Source organism: Meriones unguiculatus, chromosome 15 (genome assembly GCF_030254825.1).
Source record: "Meriones unguiculatus strain TT.TT164.6M chromosome 15, Bangor_MerUng_6.1, whole genome shotgun sequence".
Taxonomy (NCBI): Eukaryota; Metazoa; Chordata; class Mammalia; order Rodentia; family Muridae; genus Meriones; species Meriones unguiculatus.
The window spans coordinates 60,864,639-60,886,826 of record NC_083362.1 but is presented as its reverse complement, the minus strand read 5'-3'; the positions used below and the strand labels follow the sequence as shown (position 1 = coordinate 60,886,826).

General features: G+C 50.8%; 1 protein-coding gene across 13 annotated transcripts in view; it reads left to right on the top strand.

Moving 5' to 3' along the window:
• Tns1 (tensin 1) overlaps positions 1 to 22,188 on the top strand; it is a 207,111-nt gene that overhangs the window by 90,489 nt on the left and 94,434 nt on the right. For all 13 annotated transcript variants that reach the window (XM_021664289.2, XM_060368608.1, XM_060368603.1 and 10 more), the window contains one exon: positions 14,582 to 14,623. In XM_021664289.2, the coding sequence (XP_021519964.1) occupies positions 14,582 to 14,623 (42 nt within the window). The remainder of the gene's footprint in view (positions 1 to 14,581; positions 14,624 to 22,188) is intronic.

The following is a 22,188-nucleotide window of genomic DNA, read 5'->3' as shown; positions in this document are numbered from 1 at the left end:
GGATTTGTCTCCCTGGGTCCAGCAATGCCCCTGAGCCCGTCAAGAAGGCCAGGAGCCAGGGCCAATTCAGCTGGGCCTGGGGGCCATTCTGATTTCACATTAACAGCCTTTTAGGGCATCCACTCTGTGCCAGGCAGGGTGCCAGATATGTGGCTGGAAAGGCCAGAGAGACACCTTCTAGTTGGAGTAGACAGCTCTTCCGCAAAATGCGGGAGGAATGGGGAGCAGGAAGCCTGTTCTGTGAGTTGATGGAGTAGCAGAGACCTCTGAGAGGAAGAGCGACTTGAGATGGGTTTTGAAGGTTGAGAAAGAGTTCTACAGAGGGACCTATTCAGGTATGGGGCAGGCATGCATGTAAGGATGGGTAATGTAATGACTCTGTCCTTTCCAGCTCTGTTACTCGCTCCCCTTGTGACACCAGCCCGGCAGCCTCAGTGTCTAAGTCTGCATGAGGAGGTTCACAGTCCAGCACGGCCTTGTTTGCGGTGGGGGAGTTGAAGCAAAAGCCTATGTGCAAAATGCTCAGCATGGTAAACACGGTTTGAAGAGGGGAACCTGTGACAAAGAGTGGCTTTGGGGAGAGCCCAGAGGTCCTGCTTGGATGGCAAGGGGTGAGGGATTGCCTGGGCCAAGTCAGAGTGGGGAGCAGTGGAGGAATTTTTACATGGGAGCGACATGCTGAGGTTTTGGTTTAGGAAGGGGTCGGATAGGGGACTTCTGGGGATGGACTCTACCCAGGAACTGTGTTCCTGGAGTCCTGCACCTGTGTCCTTAGCCCCTGGGACTGTGGGAGCCCTCCCCAGCAAGGCTTCTGAATGAGCTGTGATGAAGCAAGTTGGAGTGAGAGTAGAGAGCAGGCAGCTCACATATCTAAGGTGCCAAGAGGTTCCTTTAGGGAGTAGTTTTTACTGTGTGTCCCGGAACATAGTAGGCTCACTCTGTGTTGAGTGAATGAATGCATGAATGAATGAATGGTCAAGAGTATCCTGTAAGTCTGGTGGAGGAGCCTGTCTGCTGGAAGTCAGGGGTGCCCAGTCTGACTTTTAAGTGGCTAGTGACTGTGGGGACAGGGCTGGCTGTTTAAAGCCGGGAGGAATGTTGAGTGTCTCAGAGGCCCAGTGCCAGCACAGCACAGCTACAAATGCTCAAGTACTGTATATTGAGGGAGGAGAGGGAATCTCAGGAACCTTTAATTCCTTTTTATTTTTTATTTTTCTGGGGGTGGGGGTGGGGATTCGAGACAGGGTTTTTCTGTGTAGTCTTGGCTGTCCTGAATTCACTGTGTAGACCAGGTTGGCCTTGAACTCACAGAGATCCAGCTGCCTCTGCTTCCCAGAGTGCTGGGATTACAGGCATTCGCCGGTGTGCCCGGTGGAACCCTCAATTCTTAACGTGAGGGTTATCATAAGGTGGTATGGCCTTGAGGCTAAGTCACAGGTTTTGTCGCCCCACTGTCTGGGTTTGAATCCCGACTCTACCTCTGACAGGCGTTGCACCCATGGACAGCTTATTCGGCTGTGCTCTTCTTGAGTTATTTGTGCTGTGAAATGCGGGAAACAGAGACGTGGGGCTGGCCTGCTCCTCGTTCTATAACCTCTGTCACTGTGGCTGCTGCTGTTGTTGATGCTGGGGGAAGGAGCAGGTCAGAAGAGGGAGTGTGCAAGGCTTCTGGCCAGGGCTGAATGTAGCCGCTGCCTAGAGGGTGTGAGAGAACACAGAGATGGATGAATGCTTCTGAAGGCTTAGATCCTCCTTGGACCACCACAAATGTGGCAGATGCTGCCTCTGAGCTCTGTGGCTGAGCTGAACATGGGAGTGGAGGAGCTCTGATGATTAGAGGTGTGGAGGGGTGGAAACGAAGGAGGACAGGTGAGCGGGAGGGAGCCAGGACTCTTGAAATTCCCTAGCTGGGACCCCAAGAGTTCCACCACTGGTCTTGTACCAGAGGTCTTCAACCTGCAACCAGAGGTCCTGGGCTCTGTCTCTTGCCTTTAAGACTGCTGCCTGCTTCTGGTACTAGCTTAAGTCCTAATTGTTTAGTGACTGGCCTGGCTACAGCATCTCCGGACCTCCGCTTTTCTCCCTGAGTTGACACCCTCCACTGTGGGGAGTGCAGCAGCTCTGTGGTAGGGAGAGATGGTAGATTTGGGGAGACTTGTCTCTCTCTGAGGAAGGGGAGATGTCTCTGAATGTGGAGGAGGGACTCAGGGTAGTGGGGTTGGGGTCAGGCAGCTGGTTGCCTACTTTGACCCTGAAACTTTGGACATCACCAAGCACCCTCACCTGTGGAATGAGAGGCCACACTTAACAGAGTTCTCTCTTTCCAGGGACGGAGCTTGCTGAATGCAGCCTCCTGTCCTCATGCCTGGGAAGATCTGTAGAGTATCTTTCAGCATCCCCTGGGATGTTGGCAGAGATGCTGGGAAGCTCCCTTCTGGTGCTGGGTTGGGCTGTTCTGTGTCTGGGGACGGTGACCATTCCTCTAGGCATCTGCTTCTTGGAACAGAGCAGAGGGCAGCAGCTGTTACTTGTGAGCAGGCCAGAGTCTGGTGTGTCCCTGTGACTCAGGTTGGGATGCTCTGGCCATAGGGAGGGGAGCCACGCATCTTCCAACGTCTCCATGACCACTCTCCGCGAACAACAGAGTAGGAGGCCGGACGACGTGCTAGGGTGAATGCCAAGGCAGAGTGAGTAACTTGTGAGTAATGGTTTGGTGTCTCTAGGGCAGGTGGCCCTGAGACTTAGAAGAGTGGGACTGTGGAATGTGCCTCAGAGGTTGCTGAATCACCACCCCCCTCTTGGAGTGGAGGGTCCTGGCTGGGTCCAAGCCTCGGCCACATCCCTGTCCTTGCTCTCTCTGGTTCCATCTGTATCAATCCCACCCACCATCTTCTCGGCCCGGTCCAGCACAGGCATCTGCCTTGTAGTGTGGACTTGCTAAAGGGCACAGAGTTTGCAGTCCGGCACTTCTAGCTCAGCCCCTCCCGGCTGCGAGACCTTGAACAACTCACTCTTGTTTAAGTTTGGGTGTCTTCCTGTGGAGGAACGGGAAATCACTTGTATCTGGGGTATTAAAAAGGATCGCATGTCCAATAGATCCAGATGCAAACATTCCTGTTTTGGTGCCTGCCTGCATGGTCCAGGCAGCCCCACCCCTCTTGCTATGCTTGGTTCTGACACTTCCAGCTCTCTCTCTCTCTCTCTCTCTGTGTGTGTGTGTGTATGTGTGTGTGTGAAATTCTCCCTTCTGTACTTCCAGGATAGGTAGGGCTTAGGCAACTGGCAAGTTCAAGTCAAAGGGTAGTCTGTTACTGCCCCAGGCTTCAGTAGAGGGCCTGCTTCCTATAGGTATTCGGGGTTGGATGGGGGCACAGAGACCTGATGGTGCTTCAGGGACTCCCCAAGTTCTTCAAGATCTCCAAGCACTTTCATCTGCTTCTTTCCCACATCTGGCTTCCCACTGCACTTGGCTCTGGCTCCTCAGCTCTCTGGGTCACACAGGCAGCTGGATATGTTGGCAGTGACTTCGTGAGCCTGTTCTGGGGTGGAGCCAGAGGGCTAGAGAGTGACTTTGTATCTGGCAAAGTGGTTGTGTGTTTGTGTGCTGGGTGCGGAGTGTGTATAGCCTGGGGCATCAAGAGCTGTGTGAGGTCACTGCTGTGCTGTCTGTGGGTGTCTCTGGGCCAAGAAGTCTCTATCTGATGGGCACTTTCTCTCTTCATCTCTAACCTCCTGCTATCTGAGGCAGTGAGAGCCAGGTCTGTTACTGTCCTTCATTCTCTTGCCTCCCTCTCAGTGTGCATCCTTGAGCTTTTCCCAGGAACAAGGAAACATAACTGGGGTGGATATGCGTCACACAGCCAAACAATGCTGGTTGCAGCCAGGCTTGCTCTGGTATTGGGGCTGGCCCTGCTTCAAGTCTCTGTTGTTGGCTAATTGGGAGCAAGAAGGGCTTCCTGCCTCTCACCACAGATGGTCTTAAAGGAGATTCGTGAGGCCGGGCTGCCCTGCCCTAGGGATCTCCTGCTTCCGGGGCTCTGGGCCAGCCTCATCCATTGCTCACTGCTGCCCCTGCCATCTGCGGGTCAGAAGTTTCTGCAGGAATGGTTCTTAGATAAGTGAAGCTTATATGCTACATAAAGAGTGGAAATCTTAAGGGAGGCGAATGTTTTGATGGAAATTGTCATAGGATGTTGTCTTTGACTGACCGTAGGTGGGATCGTCAAATGCTTATTTATTTTTACTTTATGTATATGACTGTATTCTCTACATGTGTGGATGTGCACATGTATGTGTATGGCAGGTGAGAAGGCCAGAAAATGGTATCAGACACCTTAGAACTGGAGATAGAGATGGTTGTGAGCCACCCTGTGAGTGGGGAAATTAGACTCAGGCTTTCTGCAAGAGCAGCGAGCCATCCTTCCAGCCTAGATGGGAATTTTCAAAATCAGCTCCTTAATCCTGCAGATTCTCAGTTTCTTCCATTAAAGGGGGCTGACGGTGGAACTTGCATCACAGGGTGGGGCTGGGGAGTCAGTGAGTGGAGACGTGTCAGGGAGAGCATTGAGGCGCATAGAGGGTGTTGCGTTGTGTCCCAGGCATTCCTACAGATGGGAGCTCAGTTAACTTCATCTTGACACTTTGCAGGATGGGTAAGCTATGTGCGCTACAGCTGAGCTACACCCTCAGCCTGATCACAGTCTCCCTAACTATTGCCAACTAGTTTGTAAAGTAGTTCCCAGGGGCCCCTTTTATATTCAAGGATCCTGAGAGTGAGGAGCTAAAGGGTGTCTGAGACCACATCCGGTTTACAGTCCAGCCAGCCCTTTGCTTTTTAGTTGGACACTTGTGGCCTCGTGGAGGTGTTCAGGAATTTGGACATGGTGTCATCACATGGAAGCAGAACCTACTCCCAACTGATGGCTGTAGTTTTAGTCCTGAGCTATTTAGAACTGTGAACAGGAAAAAGTGATCCTTAAAGGGTCCAGGAGACATGAGGTTCACAGATAGACCTTGAGGCTGTGGAATTTCCCCTGGCTTTGTTTTCAGCCTGCTTTGGCAAGCTTTAACTCCTTTGAAAAGAGAAGTAGCTAGACATTGAGAAGGACTTCCCGTCAGCCACATTAGGTGCTGAGATAGGCTATTTAAGGAGTCCAGAGAATCAACAGAAATTGAAGACATTTCTTCAAATTTGAGATGACCCTTTTGACATTTCTGTGTTGCTGAAATAGTCATCCCAAGGATGGAAGGTTGCAGTGAATGCATTTAGCATTTCTCACTCTGTGTCATCCTGGGACTCGGGGGTGAGGCTCAGTTGGTACAGCTCTTGCCTAGCACGCATGTTTTTAGACCTCTCCAATGCCTAAAACTGCACAGTGGTGCACACCTGTAATCCCAGAACTAGAAAGGTGCAGGTGGGAGGATCAGAATTTCCAGGTCATTCTCTGATAAACAGAACAAAATCAACCTGTCGTCTGGGAGGTAGATCAAGGGCTTCCTAGAGGTTGGGAAATAGGGCGGAGCTTCCGTGGAAACTCTGCGGCTGTACAAGGGCAGAGGGCTGCATGCCATTGGTTGGACTGCACAGCAGCAGAAGGCATGGTTTAGGAGGCAGGGGGCTGATGATGCCCCTGTGGGACCTTCTCTACCATGCCTGACTCACCCCAACTGCTGCGTCCCCTCCCCCAGCCTTTCCCTGACATATCCCGTTGGCATCCTGTCCAGTCCTTAGCAATTCTTGAGACCTTTGGCTCTGCGGATTTTCCCATTGCTCTTCATTTTTTTTCTCCCCCTCTTAGGCATCCTTCCTGCCTCCTTGTTCAAATATGGTTTAGGGTCAAAGACTTTTGTTCCTTAAAGTTCTCATGTAGGGACAGAAACCCTCAGTGGGGAGTGAGGGGTGAGGACAGCAGCTTCCTTCTGGGTGTAACCTTGGGAAAAACAGATGGACAGTCATCTAGAGCAAGAATGGCCTCTTCGAACTTCCAGTGTCGCAGTTCCGGGCAGATTTATGTCTGTTTACATGCCTGTCTCCTCCTGAGGCCTCAACTTCCGTCCAGGGTTGGGGCTGGTCCGCTTTCCCCTCTTTCTCTTTAGCTCAGTCACCATGGCCTGAGTGACTTTCTTGGCTCCATTTCTTGGGCTTGTCACTTCCTCTAGCCCCCTCTTTTAGCAAATTTTGACCAAGCCCATAACCTGTCCCTGAACCAGCTTCTAGGATCTTCCTAGAAGTCATCTGTGTGCCATAGGCTGTGCCCATGTCCCTTGCAACAAATGCCTGGCCCCCAGAAGGAGTGGGTGCTTTCCTGTTCTCTGCATTTCAGAGGCTGCTTGGAAGTAGGCTCAGCCCCTGTGCTCAGGACAGAGGCCTGTCTCCTGCATCAGGCATCAGATTTCCCAGATACCTCCTCTGCTGTTCCTTTGTACCTGCTAGGTGAGCTGTCTACAAAAGTGCTGCCTCACCAGCCCCCTTAGTACTTTTTATTCCGAGACAGCAACAAGGCCTTGAAAACTGCAGGCCTCGAGCCCCAGTCTTCCACATAGCTGAGATTCCAGGCCTGTGCTAACTGGCCTGGCTTCTGCCATCTTCTCCTTTAAGTACACCCTTCTGTCCCCTTTAAGCACCCTCTTCACTCTGTCTTCTTTCCCTTTTCAGAGCCTCTTCTCACCTCAGTGCAGCTGCCTCTTTCGGGAAGGCCTCCTGGCTGCCAGCCCTGCCCCACTCTGGCCCTCTTGCTCTCTTACTGGCTTTGGAGGTATCAGGATACTGCAGGGGCTGGGACATTTGCTTCAGCTAGGCCCTGCAGGTAAAACATTGCACAGCTTGGTTTGCTGTCCCCTTCCAGGCCTCACAGGCCACAGCCTCCATGGAAGGCTCCCTGTGGTCTTTACTGGACAAGCTGTGAGATCCTGGGCAAAATGGAGTCAGTCTTGAGTCTTCCTGGGGAAGAGCTATTCTTCCATGCTTGTTCTTTACTGCTGTGTGACCTTAGGCTGCAGATGTGGCTTCTCAGGACCCCTCCTTGTCTGTGAAATGGTTTGAGAGGCTCTCCAGCAGAGGGTAGAATTTGGAATAAAAGGAAATGGCACAGGGATTTTAAGGGAAAGTTGAGAAGTGGGTCTGCAGGAGTGATCCCACAGTTCCCCATAGGTGGTGACAGTTGTATTATGACATTTAGACTGGATCCTCTCATTCAAGGATGGTAAGGCCGTTAAGCTGAAAATTACATGGCTAGGGTAGATTTTAGAAATGGCTTCCTGGTTGCCAAGAAGAGACCAAGGAACTAGGTGTGGTGACACATGCTTTTAATCCCAGCACTTAGGAGTCAGAGCCAGGAGGATCTCTGTGAGTTTAAGGCCAGCCTGGTCTATAGAGTGAATTTCAGGGTTGTCAGGGCTACACAGAGAGAAACCCTGCCTTGAAAAACAAAAACAAAAACAAAAACAAAATGACCAGGAGCAAGAGAGGAGGCCCTGGAAGGGTTAATGCCACCATGTCTTTGACCCAGAGCACTGCAGTGGTGGCCTGGGAGAGGGACTGCCAGGCTTGGGGGAGTGAGGAAAAGCGGGGTGTGGAGGGGTTTAGCCTGCACAGATTTTGGCTTGATCCATGTGGAATGACCCAGAGGAGGGTTAGTGGGCAGAACTGAGACAATGGCTGGTGTCAGGCCCAGCCATGCCCTGTGGTTGTTCCCCTTTTCCACATCCTACCATGCTTCCTGGCCATTGCTTGACTTTTGCTCTTATGTACCTCATCTCCAGGCCTGTGCTCAATAGGTACTGGGAGCTCATATTCTATTGCTCCCAAGGGCATCCCGGTGGGTAACCTTGTTTCTTTCTCAGATTCCCCAACAGTAGGGATCAGCAAGCAAGGCTATTGTGTTGGGTAGAATCATTATGATGTCCACAGAGCCTAGAGGGCAGTGGTTCTCAACCTGTGGGTCACAACCCGCTTTGAGGTTATATATCAGATATTTATATTATAACTTATAACAGTATCAAAAGGTCGCAATGCTAGGAAGGTTGAGAACCACTGCTATATGGTGCTAATTCCAGTTGTCATTGTGTGCCGTCTTCCAGGCTGGCTCTGAAGACAGTCAGCTTCAGTGATGTGGTGTGTCTGCTCTCCCCACCTTTACCCTTACTGCTTAGCTGGTTAGGGACCTGATATCTGAGTGCTGCTTGGAATCCTTAATTCCATAGGCTCTCAATCATCTCATTCTCCTACAGGCAGGCTGTTTGACAGGTGGGCAGTGCTGTGTGGGCTGTGAGAGCCACTCCTGAATGTGGGGATGTGGAGGGGTCTGCCAGGACAGCAATTTCCCTGCCCGAATAGCCCATCTGACAACTGTGTAAGACCTGACTACCAGACAGACAATGACAGGTGCCACAGAAGAGGATCCAAACTAGAGGAGGAACTTGGGGACATAGTGGGGTAGTGCTGGGGTTCTTAGGGTCTTGGGGACAGTGTTCTGAGACAGTCCTGGGTCCTGTCTTCCCCAAGTCTTGAGCCTAGTCTGGGCTGTGTTTATAGGAAGAGCAGGCCTCTCCAAGTCTCTGTCATCACTGGAGCAGAGAGATCCAGGGCACGGCCATCTTTCTGGCTTGAGGTGTCCCTAGGAACAGGCCTCTTCTTGCCTCCTGGCAAGAAGGAGCTCTGAACACTTTCTTTCCTGGTCATAGTTGAACTCTATATAAGGGAAGGAAAGAACCATGCAGCTGGCTAGGAGCGAGAGAGAAATGGTGCCCTGCAGGGTTTGCACAGGCCCAAAGGCCATGGAGCCAGGACAGGGGCCACCCCCTCCCCCAGGATATTTCCTGCCTAGAGCCTGAAGCTCATCCCAGGAGGCTAGTGACTTTGAGCCCAGCTGGTGTTCTTCAAGCAGCTTTGTTCTTCCTCTGGGCCTCAACCTTATGATCTTGGCATCTTTTGGACACCTACAAGACCCGAGGGACTTCCAGAACAACACAGGGTGACTTCTCAGGGGACTTTGATTGGCCCAGGGCATTGATGGTATGAACCCATAGATGAGGTGCCATTTGGTTGTTTCTTTAGTTATATAGGCATGGACAGTTGATTTTTCTGTGACCACCATGTAGTGACGCTTGGTGACCAGAGCTTAGATGCTGGCTACCTTTTGGTACAAAGGTTCTCTGTCCACCACAGAGTGGTGGTTGGTGACTCTACTTGAGAGTGTAAGGAGGAGAGGCTAGCCTGCAGGCACTGGGCTAGAGTGTTTTTGTGGGCCTCTAGATTTTGGAGTACCCAATGGTTCCTTGGTCCGAGGCTTTAGGCTCCTCTTTTTCTTCCCCTTTTCTTTTCCTGGTTGTCCCTGGTGTGATTTCTGAACCTCCATGCTTTCATTAAGTTTTCTACTCTTCCATTCTTTCTGTCCCTGATCCAGGAGTTCTCTGCCTAGAGCAAAGCTTCTTCTGATGGTCCTTCCTCCTCTCAAGAACCTTAAATGGTTCCTCAGTGTCAGCAGCCAAAAATCTGATCTCTTTTCCTGGCCATTCATAGTTGCCCATGGTCAAGCATGGAAAGAGTGGCATACAGGCTCCTCCCTTTTTATACCCAAACTCATCAGTCCCTTCATCAGTCTTCCCTTCACCCAGCCTGGGTTCCAGCTGAAGGGGAGACCTGGTAGTTCTTTTGACATGCCATGCATCCCCACGTCCATATCTCTCACACATTTTAGTGCCTCCTAAATACCCTTTCCCCATTTTCCATTTCAAAACAAACATCACTTCTGAAGTGAGCATCAGGCCAGCTGCACGCTGGGAATGGCCTGCCTGCTTCACTTCTGTGGGAGTAGGATGTGAGGGGTGGAGCAGGCCAGGGGGCCCACCTGGGAGTGCGACACGCAGCAGAAAGGCAGCACTGACACCTCTGTGCCTTGTTCACTACCCCTCCTTGGGGTGACCACACTCTCTCAGTGTCCTGCAACCCCAGCATGTGTCTGTCACGTGGATGGATCCATTCAGGGTGGTGTGGCACACAGTGGGACAGCTTTCACCTTGAACCTCAGTGGATCATAGAAATGTGGAGTCGGGGTCACGCCATTGGCTCTCGTAGCTTCCAGGTTGGGTTCTGCAATCAGGGTCAGCACAGCAGTCATCTCCTATGACCTGGCTCCTTGGTCCATGGACACTGCCTTCACCTTGTGTCCTCACGGGTTCTCCCTCCTGGGTCTGTGTCTTGATTCCTTCCTATAAGGACAATGGGCTGTACTGAATCAGGACTCCCCTCGGTGGACTCACACAGTCACCTCTGTAAAGGCTGGTCACTGGGCACATTCCAAGGGACTGGTTTGGATTTTCACATGCCAGTTTGGGGGATTTTATTCAGCTATAACATGAAGTGGAATCAGCCAGACACAAAAAAGGCAAGCATGTGGTTGGTCATTCATGAATATGTCTGTCAGTAAAAAAACAAATGTCCTGGTTTCTGTCACACCGGACGTCACATGACTTTCTGTGGCTTCACAGGATGTGCATGTGGGTCCCCTCTCCAGCAGCAAACAGTTCTGCAGTGGTGACACCTGCAGCTGGCCTCCAACCCAGTGTAGCTCAATATTGCACCAGACACAGTGACATACCCCATAGGTTGGGTACTTGCTTCCCAGGACCGTCCTGTAGATGCCAGTTCCAAACTCCAGGGTGTCTTTGTGCTTCTGATGAACTGGGTGTCAAACTGAATTCCCATGACCCTGCTTCGGGTACCACTAGTTTGCTTTTGTGGCCCAGCAGACGTAGGAGGCAGGGTGTGTGGTGTATCAGGGAGGATCTGATGAAGGACACAGATGACGAAGTAGACAGGGTGAGTAGTAAGGGAGAGAGGGGATACACTTTTCTCCAGGACTGTGTGGAAGTCCCTACAAAGCCCGTTCTTTGGGGTTTGCGTGAGACTCCTTTGCATTGTTCTGATTGCTCATAGTCTGGGCAGCAAACCCGGGAAGGTTTTTATGCGTATTCTCTTCGGCCACTCTGTGCAACATTCCTCCCTCTGTAATGACGAGGGTCCTGGGTCCTGAGGAGGGACAAGGGAAGAGCCAGAAGTTCTGGAGCCAGCACTAGGCTACAGGGTTGTGGAAGGAGAGCTCGTGTGGCCTGCCTTAGGGGGGACAGAGCCTTGCTTCCTGAGGTCCACCTTGAAAAGGGAGTTTAGAGGTGGGGATGGTGGTCAAACTCGCCCACCCCTATCCTAAGCATCTATCATCAGATCACAGAGGTCTCTGGGGTAGGCACATTCTCAGAGGCAGAAGTTGAGCTATTTTGGGGTGGGAAGGGGAAGAAAGGACTCATTATTCAGTGGGTATGGTGTGTCAGATGATGAAAAAGTTCTGGACGTAGGTAGTGGCTAGTATGTCACTGTGAATAGACTCAATTCCAACAATCTGTATACTTAGAAATGCTTAAATGATACTTTTTATTTAAAAATTATTATTGTTTTAAATTATTTTTATGATACTAGGTACTGAATTCAGTGTCTTGTATATTCCAGTCTAGAGTTCTACCCCTGAGCCGTGTCTCTAGCCCCAAGGATGGAACTTTTTATGTTATGCATATTTTGCTACAGTAAAAAGGGAGGCAAGGGGCAGTGAGACGGCTCAGAGGGTGAGGACTCTTTGCTCCAAAACCCAGAGTTCTGTCTCCAGGACTCACATGATGGAAGGAGAAAACTGACTCATGGAAGTTGTCCTCTGATCTTCATCATATGCCCAACACACACACATACACATACACACACACACACACACACACAATCCTAAAATTATTTCTATTAGAAAAAGGTGGTGGGAGGGGCCCCTTGAGCCGCGTATACTCCATCACTGGGGATACTGAGGCAGGAAATAAAGAGTTTCAGGATTGTGTTGTCTATATAGTAAGACCCTGGATCAAAAAAATAGTCACCACAACCACCAAAGAAAACAAGAAAAAACACAGACCCAGCAAGTGTTAGGAAGGAAACCCAAGACAGTGTTTCTATCTAGGATCCTGTGAATGCTGGACCTCAGACTGATGAGGTTCTAGTGGGGAGTAGGAGGCTTCCTGTACAGCTTCTTGGGGACTCTTCTACAGGACCTGGCCTATTTAGGAATTGGAGCTTTATGTAAGCAAGGCTGAGAACTTAGGTTTTTAGTGTGGCTTTGGGGACGGGAGTGCCACCCAACTGGGGCCCAGGCTCTCCCCGTTACAGGGTGGTGAGGCAATGAAAGGAGGTACTGGCAGATGTAGTGGGTGGTCCTTGCTTTGTGAAGAGCAGGGTGGATATGAGGTAGTGCAAGATAGTGCTTCAGCCCGGCTGTGGCCTCACTTGCCCATCTGCTAAGTAAATAGGGAGCCCGGGTCCTCGTAAGCCCTGGGTGAGCTTTCATACTGCACCAACCGAGCCATGGCTGCTGGAGAGTGAGTGTGGTGGTGGTTGCTGCTACTGTGACTTCTAGTCTTTTGGCCTTCATCTGGAGACATGGAGCATTAGATTAGGCTGATTCTGACCAATTACAGAGGGCTTCCGGGAGGGGGTGGGGTTGGCAACTCACCTGAAGCTAACCACCTGTGTTGTGTCTCAGCCCTGGAATCCCAGGTGTTTTGCCATGGAGGTGAGGTCACAGTGGGGCTGTCATCAGAGCCCTTGAAGACAGCCCAGGGCTACCTGAGTCCCCTACAGCCCGTGGAGTCAGCCATGGCTGCTGTCATGAGTGTGGGGCTGTTGAGTACAGACCACAGAGTGGCAGGGCCTCTGGTTCTCCTGGCACATTCTGGGCTCCTGAGAGGGTGGCTGGAGGCCAGGGTGCTGGAGAGGAGAGACAGATGGCCTTTTAAGGAAACATTTCTGTGCCTCAGGAAAGAAAAAAAAAAGGGAGCAAGAATGAGACCAGAAGCCCCGAGACACATAAGTCCGTGGGCCAGCAGCCATGGCCCAGTCAGTTATGGGCTCCTGGTGGAAAGGCCCCTGATATACAGCATTGCAGGGTAGTGGTGGTGGGTATGACTGTACCACCTTAGGTGCTGGTTCTTAGTGGGTACATCTACCTTGGGAGTTAGGGTGAAGGACAGGGAAAGGAACCAATTTAGGACAGGCCTGGGAGAGAGACCCTTTTACGCATCCCAAAGCCACTGCCCGTTTTATGTAGTGGAGGCCAGTTTGGACTCAGGAAGCGGAGGTAGCCCTGACCTCCTATAGGCCTCTCTATAGGCCACGACTGTCTGTCTGCCGAGGAGCCCAGCCAGGATGTGGTGCAGCAATTGTACCCAGACCCTGTGAGGATCAAATGAGTTGGGAGGGAGCCTTTGAGAGCCTGGCCTGTGTTTTGAATCTTCACAGCGCCCATGGTTGGCTTGGGGCAGTGTAACCTGTGGCTGTGCCTGAGCTGTTGATCAGGATGGCCAGAGGTAGCTCTGGAGACCTTCTTTCTCCTCCACCCTGTCTTTGCTTCCACTCTGGGCCTTGTCTCCCCAAGTACCTCTTCTAAAACATTCACCCTGAGCTCTATGCTCATGTAAATCAGGAACTAGGCTTTGGGCTCTTTCTGTACCCCTCAATTCTCCTACAGGGAGGGCCATGAGTCAACAGACCTCTTTGCACCAAATCTTGGAACCTAGATTGCCTGAGTTTGAGTTACTAGCCTCACATTTGCTGTGTGACCTTGGGTAAATTGCTTACCTTGTCTGTGCCTCCACAACATCCCTGGGGAGGTAACACTAGAATCTGCCTTTCTGGTTGTTAAAAAGGCAAAGCACTTTATATAGCAACATGCCTGCCAGGTGGTACCAGCTCAGTAAATGTTGGATGGGGTTGCCTACCATCCAGAGAGGCAGCTGCCTGTTCAGCCACCCTCTGCCTTTCTGTGGACCTCTGGCCTGGTGCTTGGGTGAGGAGGAATCAGAGCCAAGGTTGAGTACTGAGATCCAAGAAAAATGTGTTGGCCGGAGAAAGGAATGTGCTGGCTTCTGGCACGTGCCCTGGTAATTGTCAGGGTGGTGTGGCCTTTAAGCCCTCCTTCCTCTCTCCCTCCTTTAGAGGCCCAAGTTGCCATGGCCCAGAGAAGGATGCTGATGAACTGATAATGACAGGTCCCTTCTCAGTAGTGGTCACCCTCTCCCCAAGTGCTCTATGCTGTCCCTGGAAGATCTGGCCATTCCTAGTCTGTGGGAGCCTCCTCCAGCTCTGAGTTGTCATGAGCCACTGGCTGTGGGGAGAAGAGTGGGGAATGGGATTCTCCTTTCCTATGGGTCTAAATCATGTTTTTCAAATATTTTAAGTCCCTCTTTCTACACTGTAGAGAAATCAGGAAAGAGAGAGAGAGAGAGAGAGGAGGGGGCAGGAAAAGGTAGCTTTATGGTATTTCAGGATCCAGGTTATAAATGCTGCTTTGCTGACCTATAGGAGGTGTGTTAGGTTTTACAAGATTTGACCTCTGAGGGACATTTCACATTTGTCGTCTGGTCTAAGTTTTTGTGGTGGCCTTCTGTGTCCCTGAGCAGTCTGTCCCCTTGGGGATGGGATAAGAGTGGGCTCAGGAGGCCCAGGGGCTGTTGGGACAGATTCTAACATGGACTTTCTCTTCCTGTCTCACAGGTGGCTGCCCCTTGTGTTCCTCCATCCAGCCATGAACTGGTGGTGAGTGGTCTTCCCTTCTTGTTTCCAGTCTCTCCTGAATGTTGAGAGCTGGGTTGGTGGGGTGGAGAGGGTTGAGGGCTTTGGGCTGGGCTGGTGGGAGGATATGAGTCATGAGGTCCCTCCTGACATGATGCAGGGCCTGCTCTGTGTGTCTGGAGATTTGAGGTGCTCGGGAAAACCCATAAAAGGCCATCTCGTATGTCCCCAGGCCTGGCTAGGTTACTGTTGTTCTAGAGCCTGGAGGATGAGGGTGTACCGCGTTACCTCCTTCCACCCTCCTGACTGTAGATCTTGTACCCTTCAGCTGGAGGTAGAGGGATAGATGGCGTTTCCCAGAGTCCATCTGTGAGGTGGTGGCCTCTGCCCCTCTCCTCAGCTCTGCTATGTCCCCATGACTCTGTTTTTCTGCTTTTATGGCCCTCATCCCCTTCTTCCCTGTCAGGTTTCCAGAACAGTTCGGACAGGGGCAGGACCTCTGTGAGTTGTGGGCTGTGGAGCTGGCCCGCGGCAGACTGATTCCAGCTGGGCTGATGAGTGTTGGCCAGGTTTCCTGCTTCCTTAGCCTTTCCAGGTCCCACTTCACTGCCTTCTGGGGGCAGAGCAGGTCCAAGGACTGCAGAAGGGCTCTATTTGTGTGTGTGTGTGTGTGTGAGAGAGAGAGAGAGAGAGAGAGAGAGAGAGAGAGAGAGACGGAGATAGAGACAGAAAGAGAGTAACAGCGACACAGAGAGATAGATAGACAGACAGAGACAGAGAGACAGAGTAGGAATGTGCAGAGGGGCTCCATGCAGGGGGATCTTCTGGGGCTGGTGGGGAACACCTATAGTGGGGCCATTGTTGGGGGAGAGTCTGAGTCTGGTTGTTGGCATTTTTCACAAGAGTGAGGCCACTTGCTCAGCCTAGACATGGGACACACAAGCAGACCATGTTGTTTTCTTTTGTTCCAAACCTAACTTGCCTGTGATTGTAGCCTTGTCCCTCTTTCTCTCTGTATCTTGGGTTTACCATTGATACACTTGGGCTCTCAGACTCCTGGCCACTTCGAAGCCATGTCACTGCTGCTCACTCAGGCCAGCTATGGAGACCTGGCTCCCTAGGACAAGTCTCTCCTGGACTTCAGCTGCCCCACTGGGCCCTCCAGATGGGGAGTATTATTTTCAAAGAGCCCTGTAGCAACAGCAGGGTAGGGGCGGGGCTGTGATTGGGGCCAGAGAGGTCTGACTAGAAACCTCTCCAGAGGTCGTGATCACAGAGACATACCATGTACTGGAGGGGGGTGGTGGGGAGAGAGTACTGGTGACTCTTGTCATCGGTACTAAGCTACCTTAGGGCTAAGAACAGAATGTCCTTGGCTGGCCAGGAAGGCTGAGGGTCCAGGATTTAGGGACCATGAGGTAGGGGCCAGCATCTGGCTCGTGAGCCTTGTTTACAGAGACAAGGTCCAAGGTCAGGACAGAAGGGCACAGGATGGTGCTCCAGCTGGAGGCCTGCAGTTACGAGCTGGAAGAATTGTCTGCCTTTGAAAGGCATGTGTGCTAGGTAGGACATCTTCCTGTTTCTGTGTTGTGCCCGCTTGCCCAGTGGTGGTACCCTTGCAGGATTTTGGATGGGGCATCTCCTGGTAAAGTTGGGACCAGGCGGTGGGGATGGATCACAGAACCCACTTCCCTAGTAGTAAACGATCTCCACTCCCTCCTCTGGGTTCCAGCAACCCACTCCCAGATCTTTATTCCTCCCCTACACTGTTTCCCAACTTCTTGGCGCCAACTGAGTGACCATGAACATGTCGCTGACTCCCTCTCTCTTTAGTGGCCCTTCTCTAGAATGGGGGCTAGTAGTTGTACCCAGTTCACGAAGCTGTCAAAACATGAGACGAATCCAGATGTGTGTGTGTGTGTGTGTGTGTGTGTGTGTGTATAATATTCCAATAGCAAGTGACATCTGCTGCCTCACTTGGAGCAAAACCTTAGGTTCTTCCACCGAAGCTGTCCTCTCCCAGCTTATCACTTTTCTCTTCACTCTGTTTTAGCTACCCAGCCTTCATCTTGCTGATCCTTAAACGTGTCAGACACCATGCTACTTCAGGGATACCTTACCTTCGGTTCCCTCTGTCTCCGGTGCTTCCCATAGTCACACCTGCATGCCAGCATTTCCCTTCCCACAGGAATCTTACCTCCCTCTCCTCTTCCCTTGGTCTGTCGTGCTTTTGACCTCTCCCATACACTACACCTTGCTTATTTATCTTTATCTTGCTGAAGGGGTTCTACCCATTTCCCTGTGTGAGTTCCAGGACCTGGGACTTCTCTCTTCCTTGTGCTTGGTAGCTGTTCGTACGTACACACTGGGCACAGTTTAGGATTGTGATAGCTGGGGGTGGGATGGTTGGTTACTGCGGTGGTCCTCTGTTCCCCTGTCTGTGGTGAGTTCTGCACATGGGGGTCTGGGGAGGGTCGCTGCATTGAGTGGGAGGCCCTGTGCTGCCCTGCCAGCGGGAAAGTGGTTCAGGAGAAACAAGAAAAAAGTTTGGCTCCCCACAGAGCACTCAGCACCTGCTTCCTCGAGTGGGTGAGGCAGGTGCTTTGAGAAGGCTCCTAAGTAGGAAAGGGTGGGTTCAGGATTTTCCTTCCTTTTCCCTCCACTGCCAGCCTTCCAGACTCTGTAGGCTGCTGTCTGGCCTGATCTGTTCCTCTGTTTCCCAACTTGGTGTTTCCGTTCCATCTGTCTGTCCACAGCATGTTCTGGCCTTGGTTTGGTTCTGCTTCCCCTAGCTTTCTTACTGACCTTGGATGAATCCTGACCACCCTTCCCCTGATTCAGGCCCGGATTTTCTGCCCAGCTTCAGGCCTTGCTGGCCAAACATATTTTCCAGCCTGTGCCCAGGCCAGCTAGGGCCGAGTGGTTTAATCTTTAACTCATGTTTTCGTCTTACTCAACAAATGTTGCTCAAGGGATTGGGTAGAAGAGACCAGGGTTTGCCCCCTCCTGTGGGGTTCAAGGGGGCAGGATGGAGTTAGGATGCTTGCCTTAGACACTCTCCATCCTTGCAAAGAGCTGAAGTAGCTGTTCTCAGGCCCTGAAAGATAGTTTGAGGAATTTCCCAATGATGATAGCTGAATGGATTGCCCCCTAAGGCACCTCATGCCAGGTGCTCTGTACGTGAGAACTGGACCCGAGAGACCTGGGTGGGATGGCCATCGTGGCATCTGATGCTCGGCTGTCACAAGGGGTAGTACCCTGGGACGCCTGGGTAATGAGAGACACAGCCTCCCCTGCCATCACCAGCCTCACAGCGGGGGTTTGGAATGTCCTATAGATTGACCTGGAGGTCAGGTTGGGACAAGAGTTGGGGAGTAGAGGAGGAATTGGAGTCCTTAAGGGCACATGGTTTCACCTGCAGTAATAACATGGCATTCTCCTCGCTCCCAATCTGGGGTTTTACTTTCCTGGTCTCAGTTACCTGATGTCAACTGAGGTCCAAAAACCCTTAGTGGAAAATTACAGAAATAAACAATTCATCTGCTTTAAATCGTGTGCCACTTTTGAGTGGTGTGTTGAAATCCAGCAGTATCTGTCCACTCATGCCCAGTGAGTTCACGCTGGAGGTGCTGTTTGCCTGTGAGTCAGCAGCAGCTTCTGCTGTCAGATGGGCTATCATAATGTTGGATTCAAGTCATATAATGGTATCATAATGTTGGATTCAAGTCATTGTTATTCTACTGAATAATATTCCCACTATCCAAGAAATTTCAAAGCTGGCCAATCAGGCAGGGCTAAGGGAAGCCATGAGCTGCTTCCTGTATGTAAGGAGACAGTTCTCCACATATGTAGAGGATTTTATTCTAGCTGTCATGTAGACATCCGTTAAAGTTTTGGGACTGCCCCAAGGGGGAGGGATCACTGCCACAGCAACAGTGAAATGCTCACACTTCATGCAGATTTGAATGTGGATGCAGGAAATACTGGGTCTTACCTCAGTGTGGCCATTGAGGAACTGAGTCTAGGCCACAAGATGGATCGGAGTGAGAGTGAGCTTTGCATTCATCAGCCTACCCTAGAGCTATCCTCCCAGCCACTAACAGTGACAAATGCCACTGTCACTTGCACAGTGCCTGTGGTTTTCAAAGCCTTTTCCATGGCTCAGGGCAGTTGGGAGGCTTGTCACCCATACAGGCACCTGGGCAGCCTGTGTCCATCCTGGAGAGGCAGGTGGAGCCACTTACAGTGGTTAGATCAGGGCTCAGGAAGGCTAGCTGCCTTGCTTGTAGGCACAAGCTGCTCATAGCAGGTTGGGCAACCATTAGAAGGGTATCCCAGTCTGCTTTCTTAGGGCTACTCAGGTACACAATTTGGGTTTCTCATGTCTCTGTTGGCCAGTGGGCTGGGGTGCTGAGAGAGGCTCTATCATGTGCTCAACCATTTCCTAATTGCACCAAGGCTGTGCACTGTGTCTGTGACAGCCACGGTGCTTATGTGCATAGTTCTTTTCTAAGCTGGCTTACTTTGGTAACCACAGCCAACCCGCACTTCCAGCCCAGTAATGTTGATTTTTGTCTTTGTTGTTGTTGTTTGTTTGTTTGTTTTTGAGACAGAGCTCCTCTGTGTAGCCTGGGCTGTCCTGGAACTCACTTGAACTCAGAGATCCACCTGCCTCTGCCTCCTGAGTGCTGGAATTAAAGGTGTGTGCCACCACTGCCCTGAAAATAGTGTTCTTTTATGCCGGAGTTTCCAGGTCTTAAACAGTAACAGATCTTAAGACTTAAAAAATTTGTTTTTCAAAAAAAAAATTTTTTTTTCTTATTTTTTTTTTAATTTTTATTTTAAGTTTATTTTTATTTTTATTGATTACACTTTGTATCTCCCCTGTACCTCCCAATCCTACCCTCCCTCTTCCCCACCCATGTCCCTCTCCCAGTCCACTTATAAGGGAGGTCCTCCTCCCCTTCCCTCTGATCCTAGTCTATCAGGTCTCATCAGGAGTGGCTGCATTGTCTTCTTCTGTGGTCTGGCAAGGCTGTTCCCCACTCAGGGGGAGGTGATCAAAGAGCAGGCCAATCAGTTCCTGTCAGAGACAGTCCCTGTCCCCATTACTATGGAGCCCACTTGGATACTGAACTGCCCATAGGCTACCTCTGTGCAGGAGTTCCAGGCCATCTCCATGAGTGGTCCTTAGCTGGGGTATCAGTTTCAGAAAAGACCCCTGTGCCCAGACTTTTTGGATCTGTTGCTGTCCTTGTGGAGCTCCTGTCCTCTCCGGGTCTTACTCTCTCCCACTTCTTACATAATATTCCCTGCACTCTGCCCAAAGTTTGGCTATGAGTCTAAGCATTTGCCTCGATACCCTGCAGGTTAGAGCCTTTCAGAGGTCCTCTGTGGTAGGCTCCTGTTCTGTTCCCTGTTTTCTCCCTCCTCCGATGTCCATCCTCTTTGCCTTTCTGAATGAAGATTGAGCATCTCTAAAGTAAATAGCACTGTCGACAAAACAAAACGACAGCCTACAGATTGGGAAAGGATCTTCAGCAACCTTATATCTGACAGAGGGCTAATATCCAGAATTTATAAAGAACTCAAGAAGTTAAACAGCAACAAATCAAGTAACCCAATTAAAAAAATGGGGTACAGAGCTAAACAGAGAATTCTCAATAGAGGAATATAGAATGGCAGAGAAACACTTAAAGAAATGTCCCATGTCCTTAGTCATCAGGGAAATGCAAATCAAAAGGACCCTGAGATTTCACCTTACACCCATCAGAATGGCCAAGATGAATAACTCAAGTGACAACACATGTTGGAGAGGATGTGGAGAAAGGGGAACCCTCTTCCACTGCTGGTGGGAGTGTAAATTTATACAACCACTTTGGAAATCAATCTGGCGCTTTCTCAGACAATTAGGAATAATAGTGCTACCTCAAGATCCAGCTATACCACCCCCAGGCATATATCCAAAAGATGTTCAATTATACAAGGACATCTACTCAACCATGTTTGTAGCAGCTTTATTCGTCATAGCTAGAAGCTGGAAACAGCCCAGATGCCCCTCAGTTGAGGAATGGATACAGAAATTGTGGTACATCTATACAATGGAATATTCCTCAGCGATAAAAACATACAAGGAAACCATGAACTTTGCAGGTAAATGGTGGGAACTAGAAAGGATCATCCTGAGTGAGGTATCCCAGAAGCAGAAAGACACACAGGGTATATGCTCACTCATGAGTGGATACTAGACATATAATATAGGATAAACATACTAAAATCTGTATCCCTAAGGAAGCTAAACAAGAAGGAGGACATTCCAGGAGGCAAGCTTGGACTGAGGTTGACTTCTAAAGGGAGGGAGCCTGTGGGCCTCAGCTTCCAGAAGACCCCAACAGGAAGAGAGGTTCATACAGCTAGATTCAAGTGCAACAGAAGATTTTGTGGTTCAGAAGGGCTAAGTTCAAGAGGCCATACTTGGAATGCTTACACTTGTTTTCTGTTTCTCCCCAAAGCAGCATTTAGGAGGTGGAGATGGTCATGGGGCAAGTTGGTTTGGGATCCAGGAAGAGGTTTCAAACATCAAACATGGCCCATCTGGGCTGTCTCCGGGACGGGGAGCTCTTGTCTGTTGCTGGAAACCCTCATGAGTCACTGACACCTACTGGGTATAGGGGGCCAGCTAATGGCCTATGGGCCTCTTCAGGTCCACTAAGATCCTGTCTTTTTTCAAGGCAAGTAAGAGTCATGGTCCCCAGAGCCAGAGATCAAAGCCTCTCTTTGACCATCACTGAGAGAGACTCAGTAGGGTGTAGGATCATGCCCTCAGAAACCTGATATTTGGGGCAGAGCTGTGCCCCGGGAGTGGGGGAGGTATAAGCCTGGCTTGGGCTGCCTGACCAATGTACACGGGTCAGAAGGCAAGGCAGAGGGAAACTATACCATAGACTGTACCAGTGCCTGACTCTAGGCTCTCACTAGGAAGAACCTCGGGGTTCAGGGGAATAAGTGAACCCACTTGTGCTATGCCTTAGAAAGCCTGTTCCCTGTGGCAGGGCTGGTTTAGAGCAAGAAATAGGGAGAGCTCTAGAAGGTGGTAGGACTAGAACACATACCTTGGAATAAATTGCAGAAGCAGGCAAGCAAATATGGTGTAAATGTTGGCCAGCCTGCTCTCGCTGGGGGGAGAGGAGACCTTGCGACCTTGTGTATTACCTGGGTCTGGACACCAACTTGGTGGCCCTGGGTGGCAGGAAGGGAGTGCTATAGGATGGAGGTGGGAATGGAGGAATGGGAAGTCTGGGGAAGAAGGCCAGCTTTTGACTCTGGCCTAGAGAGGGAGGGGCCAGGCTAAGAGGAGTTCTCAGCCTGGGTGGAGAACAGGACCTTGAGTGCTAAGCACTAAGGGTCATTATGGGTCCTTGAGCAGGCAGTTGACCCAAAGCAGGGTTTTAGAGTGGGAATCTATTGGCAGCTGGGGTGGCTTGGCCGGAAGGGGTGACCATGGGCTGGGACAGCAGGTGGAAGGGACTGGGATAGACATCCATCAGGGGCTTTAGGGGTTCTGGGCCAGATTAGCTTAAGGATGTAGA